This window comes from Sphaeroforma arctica (assembly GCF_001186125.1).
Source record: "Sphaeroforma arctica JP610 unplaced genomic scaffold supercont1.1333, whole genome shotgun sequence".
NCBI lineage: Eukaryota > Ichthyosporea > Ichthyophonida > Sphaeroforma > Sphaeroforma arctica.
In genome coordinates, this window is record NW_014039225.1 from 10059 (window position 1) to 17019 (window position 6961).

General features: G+C 43.3%; 2 protein-coding genes across 2 annotated transcripts; one reads left to right on the plus strand and one right to left on the minus strand.

The window, feature by feature from the left end:
- Positions 1 to 53: 53 nt before the first annotated feature.
- On the minus strand, positions 54 to 1822 carry SARC_10643 (inositol-3-phosphate synthase). Its single transcript, XM_014295309.1, has one exon. It carries the CDS (start codon positions 1777 to 1779, stop codon positions 187 to 189), a length of 1593 nt encoding a protein of 530 aa, XP_014150784.1. The 5' UTR covers positions 1780 to 1822; the 3' UTR covers positions 54 to 186.
- Positions 1823 to 3525: 1703 nt separating this feature from the next.
- On the plus strand, positions 3526 to 5966 carry SARC_10644 (hypothetical protein). The gene is made up of 3 exons (XM_014295310.1): positions 3526 to 4865; positions 4992 to 5209; positions 5390 to 5966. The coding sequence occupies exons 1-3, from the start codon at positions 3577 to 3579 to the stop codon at positions 5590 to 5592; spliced, it is 1710 nt and encodes a 569-aa protein (XP_014150785.1). The 5' UTR covers positions 3526 to 3576; the 3' UTR covers positions 5593 to 5966.
- Positions 5967 to 6961: the final 995 nt, after the last annotated feature.

A 6961-nucleotide genomic window follows, 5' to 3' on the forward strand; every position in this document is an offset into this window, starting at 1 on the left:
ATATAAATGCAAGTGTGATTGAATCACCATATACGTATTTAGGTGCTGTGTATATCACTCAAAGCAAGGGCCCGTCTGCCCGAAAGATGCTATACAATTTTATTGACTAGATTGATTTCTCTATATACACAAGTTCAACTCGATTATCACCAGAAACGTTCCAAGTTCGTCGATTCATTAAATTGTTTACAGCTCCTCTCGGCTGACGGTACCAGGAAGGTTAGTCTTGTGCTCAAGCAACATATCGTGATCGGGGTTGAGACCAATACACGCCATAAGAATATTTGTGGCACAACGTTGCTGTTTCATGAGTGCATTGACTACTGGAGTACCCTTGGGTACTAGAGGTGCCTTGAGCATGTACGACAGAACACTCAGCACAGGCTTGAAACTCTGCCAGTCTGGTGAGTCTGAAGTCTTGTACTTGATTCTGGTCATAAGCTCAGTCATACATACTAGATCAATGATCAGTGGAGTGGCCAGAAGAGAATCCTCACACGTGTTGTGCATGACGATAGTGTTCATACCGTTCATGAAGATACGCGAAGTGTACTCGTCTAGAGCGCGCTTGGAGTCACCTACAGTGGGGATATACTTGATAACAACCACGTGATCAGGGTGTTCTCCTTCCTTGTACAAGATGCTGTTCATGGCCACCATATCGTCCACCACATTCGACTTGGAGATCTCTTTAGATCGGAACTGCGCTGGGGCGTCGAGGTTCTTACCGTCATTGTTACCCAAGTGATTGTAGGAAGCAATAGCCTCGACCTTGATACCAGCAGACACCAGGAAGTCCATCAGCACAGACTTCATCTTGGTTTGACCTGACTTGAAATCATCGCCACCGATGAACACATTGTGCTTCTCGGATAGCTCAATAACTCCAGGAACCAGAGTGTTCTGGGGAGATCCATTAATGTACGGGCAACCTTCCAGGATGGAGGCAATTGCAAAGATATTACTGGGAGATACCTCGTCCTTGTTCTCCTTTACAGAGTTTAGGATCTCGTCAGCGGTCATGTTCAGTCCAGGCTCCACATCTGTGAAACGCTCAGTGTTGGCTGTCCACAACACAACAACAGTGTCCAAATCGTGCTTCGACTTGAACTCCTTGATGTCGGATCTAATCTTCTCCAAATCCTTCTGTTTAGAGCCTGTTGAAAGCACATTATCAGCACGATCAGCCTGGTTGGCGGCGATGAAGTCGGGGTAGTAAATGGAGGGCATAGGTGTGATCTTCTCTAACTCAGGGCGCAACTTCTGACGCAAGTCATAGTCCAGTACAGCAGCACGGTCGGTCGCATCAGCAAGATTAGCGCCGTTGATATCCCATCCACCGACCACGAAATCATTGGGATGGGCCATGGGTAGAAGCGAGTTGAATGGCACATGTATCTCTTCTCCGTCGTTTGTGCTACCGAGACGGATGGTAGACGCCTGTGTGAGTGATCCGAAGTAGTTGGGCTCGAGCTTTCCAGTACGTCCGTTCCAACAGACATTGTGTTTGTTGGCTAGGATAGCTGCAGTTATAGTGGAACCATTGTTACCACCGAGACCGATAAGCATAACTCCGGTCTTACCAACCTTACGCTCCGTCTGGAACGTGTATTTGTGGAAGCCAGGGGTGACCTTGACAGTGTTTTCCTCGACTTTGACCTGGTTTTTAGTGTACAGGTACTTAGCCGTAATGTGCTCCTCTGTGTACTCCACATTCTCACTGTCCACCTCGATGTTAGGGACATCCATACCCTTCTCTGTGGAGAATCGTCTGCTCATACTGTAATAGATACTATCGGCACACCACACAAAGAGTTGAAGTAGTGTATATTTGAGTTTAGTACTGTAAGTGCCTGGCTATATATATATTTACGATCGTTCTCTCTTGTTGATTGCACATAATTACATGTCCCCGCTCACACACACACGCACCGGCACGAGTCATAGATATTGTTTGGTTACGGCCGCGAGAAGACAAAAATGGCCCTTTCCGTTTCTTTTTCGGGAGGAAAAATTAGGGCCAATACGAACATTTCTCGCACCACTTTATGTATTTTATGGGCATTTCGAGTAATTTTTACCGGCTGCTGGCCAGCACTGCCAATCAGAATCTACTTTCCTTTATTCGGGTGTGCAATAAAAAACATATTGGTAATGTTATATCAAAATAAAATACCAGTGCCGTGACGAGGCTCGTGGCCCGTGGGCGTTGCGCTCTCTGAGAGACTTAAGACCACAGGAGGAGAGTGGGGTTTCGATAATTTTATTATTGTTGTTGTTTTTTTAAACACCATATTGTTTAATTTTCAGAAGGCTATGCATATATTGTCGGGAGTATCCATTAGAAACGAAAAGAAAAACCCCCTGGCAAAAACCAATGACATAAAATTTCAAATTTCAAATTTCAAACCATAGTCTTCACTCTTCTGAAGAGTCAAGTTGAGTCTCTGGCTCTCTGCCCTCTGGCCTCTATTTTTCCTAAAAGAAACAATCTGAGACTGTGAGAGCTGAGCCTCTAGGGTGTTTTTTCCTTTGAACAGATAGTAATACACATAGTATACTATACCCGTTCGACGTCCACTAATAGATTAACACATATATTAAAATTAGCCAATCACAACATATAGAAACAAATTAAATTTTTGCTGCTCGACACAAGGGATTCTGTGTCACCACAAGTTCAGTCTTCAAAGTTCAGTGAGTTCACAGTTTCACACAACAAAAGATGAATTCTGTGGCTTTTGTTTGCGCCGGGGGCCCGAGCCCCGGGGTCCGTCGGCGTCAACTGTCAAGTCGTTAACCGTACCCATCAGCAGACGTCAGGCGTCGGCTGTTAGGCGCCAGACCGTCAGTCCCGTCACTGCCACGCTGGACGCTGTGTCATTCAAAATCCAAAAACATAGCTTTCATGAGCAAAAAGAATATATCATATAAAAATACTAATAAAAACGGCAACAGACCGAAAAACTGAAATACTGTACGTAGTCCACTTTTTTCTTAAAAACAATAAAGAGATAAAGAATCAGTATTCAGTAAAATAATAATAAAAGACCTTGACAAGCTGCCTCTGCCCTGGTCTTTGATACGAGAGTCGAGACAGACTCTCACTCGAGAGTCATTACTCAGGACTCGAGCCTCGATCCTAAAATAGAACACAAATATAGTTTTTTTTTTGCATAGAAATGTTCAATTTTCAGAGGGCTATATGTAGAATTGTTTTGTTTTGTTTTGTATTAATAGAAAAACAGCACCATATTTATTTACAGGCCCAGGCCCCAGGGGACCCAGCAACGGGGCGCCGGTGAAGTGGTGAAGACCGCGTGAAGCTGTGAACTCTCTCTAGGAAGTATTTATGAACTGTGAAGTCTTGCCATCCATAATAAAATAACGTCCGAGTTATCATCAGTCATGGGAGTCATCATTCATGACTCATCTCCCCAACTACACCATTTCTCACCGACTCGCGTCCAGCGAGATAGCTATTTAAATATATATATATGCGAAACGCCAAATTTGGCTAAAATACTTGTATACAGACGTACACATCATAGTGTTCTTCTTGTATTCATTTGCAGAATGTCTATCCTATGTTTACACATATGCATAGTAAGTGTGTTGCTTATATCTGGTGGCCATGCCGTACAGCTTCACAGCTCTGAGTTGGAATCTTCCAGCAGCATCTTGCATCCCTCCGCCAATGTACGCTGGTCCGGGGCCCCTTTTCGCAACAGGACTGGCATGGGTCCTGGAAGATGGTTGAAAGGTTTTCTGGACACTCCTTTGGATCATGATGATACTCACTGTGCCCATCAAGCAATGCAACGTACGCAATCGACGCAAGACCATGTAGAAAAGCTTGTGCAGGACAGCTCAAACAAGCTGTGTCCGACGGTGTCACTTCCCATTGTTGCGCGTCTGGCTGATGTACAACCAGCACCTCTCGGACCGATGCTGCTACACTGTGGTGGGCCTAGCAGTGGTAAAGAGTGTATAAACATATTTATCAACGGCACTACCGAGTTCTACGGCGCGCCGCGAATGGATAGTAGATTGTTGGCCAGCTACGACATAATCGGTATAGACCAGCGAGGGGTTCAGGACAGCCGACCTAGTGTGAACAGTATAGTATGTTTCCCTTCGAACCTGTCAGATACTGAACAGGTACTTGCCGCTATTTCAAATCGCACAGCAGTTCAAAAGGAAGTGTACAACGATCCCAAATATCACTATCCCAATGGGAAGAACTTTCTCGACTACACGAGCACACGAGACTTCGCCTTCGACTTGGATCTTCTACGTCAAAGCATCGGAGCCAAACAACTCAGCATCATGGGATTTTCTTATGGAACTTTAGTGGGTGCCACATACGCGACCCTTTTCCCTGCACACGCAGGTCGTATTCTTTGTTTGGGACCGGTCCTGTCTACTGTTGATGCGTCGGCATTTAGTGAGGGGACTGCACAGGCTTATGAGGGCGTGCTCACACGTGTTCTTAGGCTGTGTGATAAACAACAAGGGTGTCCCGCTGGACCGGATTCTCAGAAAATGTTGATAGATGTACTCGATAATGTGAAACGCGGGGTTTATTCATCCAGTGATGGGAAGACCTTGATGGAAACCGTGTTTTACAACTATGTCAAGGAGCATATAAGGTACTCGGTAGCCTACTACCATTTATTGAGCGTGGTAGCCGGTATCTCCAAGCACGACCAGGCAACAATCGACGAGGTTGTGGCGTACAGACCGGTGGACAACCGTGGATTGTGGTGTGATGTTGGCGAAGTGGGTGCCGTTTCCAATATCCATGGTTCCGATTATACTAGCCGGCTTGGTCCTCCAGAGATGCTTGGTGAGATAGAGCGAAGGTACGTATCTCCTGTCGACGCCTAATCTACTTCTGCTTGTTCTACTACGACTATGAGAACCCCATTCTGCCACCTTAATATGCTAATCACTTGTTTCATTGCTTATTCCTTCACACCCACTATCAGGGCTCGCCTGTATCCTCTAGGGGGCCAGTTCGAAGCCTTATGGTATCAGCTGGCCTTGTCTGGGTCTCAGAGTATGCCCCGACCCGTACGGCTGGGTGATCCCGATATACCGGTCCTGGTGGTGGGTAATCTCTACGACTCCGCTACCAGTTACAAATGGTCTGCAAGTCTGAGTAATGCTTTCCCCAACGGCCAGCTCATCACGTTCCAGGGAGATGGTATGTTGGTCGTGTGTACGTACTCGAGTATGCGTGTAATGCTCACGTGGTCGTGTGTACGTATTCGAGTATGCGTGTAATGCTCACTTGGTCGTGTGTACGTATTCGAGTATGCGTGTTGTTATTTGCAGAAGCACTTGAGCATTCACCAATCCCGTGCGAACGTTTGATTTACTATAGGACATTGTATGGCCGAGGCAGCGGTTGGCTACGCACGTGAGGACGCGAGTCAGTGCCAGGCCGTCCTGAACCAGTTCCTACTAGAAGGCTCCATAGACCCCTCCATCACACTGTGTCCTGTGCATGCCGAGCCCAACACTACGGCCGAATATGTACCCTGGACGTGGGAGGATGTGGATTCATATTCGACACGAAAGTTATGAGCAGGCTGTTGTGAGTGTTCTGGGTGTATCGAGAGAGGATAAGAACAACCCCGCAGACACCTGCCATTGGATTTAACATGACCAACCCTCAGCAAGATCAATAACGAATGTACCAACTGTATTGACCGTATATTATATATGGGCAGCGGATGATTAGTTAGTTATCGTGGGCAGCGGATGATTAGTTAGTAATTGTAACCACTAGGTCGTGAGCGATGTCAGAGCACGAGCTCACATGCACTGTAGCTGTCCCACAATGCAACCTTTGCTGTGTGTAGCATCGTTGTACTACTACCACCGCATCAACAAAGCGGAAAGGTCATCTAGGCCAAAAAAAAAAACCCAACAATCAAGAAACTAACCTTAAGCAACTGTTATCGAATGGTATCTTCGCTTCAGCAATGTACCAAATCTTGTTATCTAGAGGGTTGCGATCTTATTTCTATCGTCTTAATGAGAGACCCTTGTGTGCGTGTGTGTGTGCGTGTGTGTGTTATGTGTATTTATTTATATGTGCATATATTTACATATATATTTGTGTGTAAATATGTATATTTATATATATAAATATATGTGTTGTTTGCGTATGTGTGTGTGTGCGCGCGCATACATATATCGCACGCACACACACACACTTATATATGTATGTATATATATATGTGTGTGTGTGTATTGTATATGTTTAATATATATATGTGTGTGTGTTTGTGTTTGTAAGCTATCCATAAATACATTTTTGTATGTGTTGATGTGTGCATGTATATATGTATGTATATATGCATGTATTCATGTAAATATGTGTGAGTATGTACGTTGGTAGGTAGGCAAATGTGTGTACGTATGTGTGTGTTCATGAGTGCGTGTTCGTTTGTATGTTAATGTGTAGGTTCGTGTGAGAGTGTGTGTATGTGTTTCTGTGTCTGTCGTGTTTATATATATGTATATATATATATATATATGTACATATGTATATATATGTACATATGTATATATATATATATATGTGCATATATATATATATATGAATGTATGCTTGTATGTATATATATATATATATGTACATATGTATATATAGATATATGTACATATATATATGTATATATATATATAATTATATAGATATATGTACATATATATATGTATATATATATATATCTAAATCTATATATATAGGTGTATGTGTTTGTCTGTGTCTGTATGTGCGTGCAGATATACGTATGTCGTATATATAAATATATATTTAAATTATGTATGTCTATATCTGTATATGTATATATATATATGTGCGTGTGTGTGTATGTATGTATATAGATAATATATATATATAACTATTTTTAAAAACACATGGATATATATATATATATACATA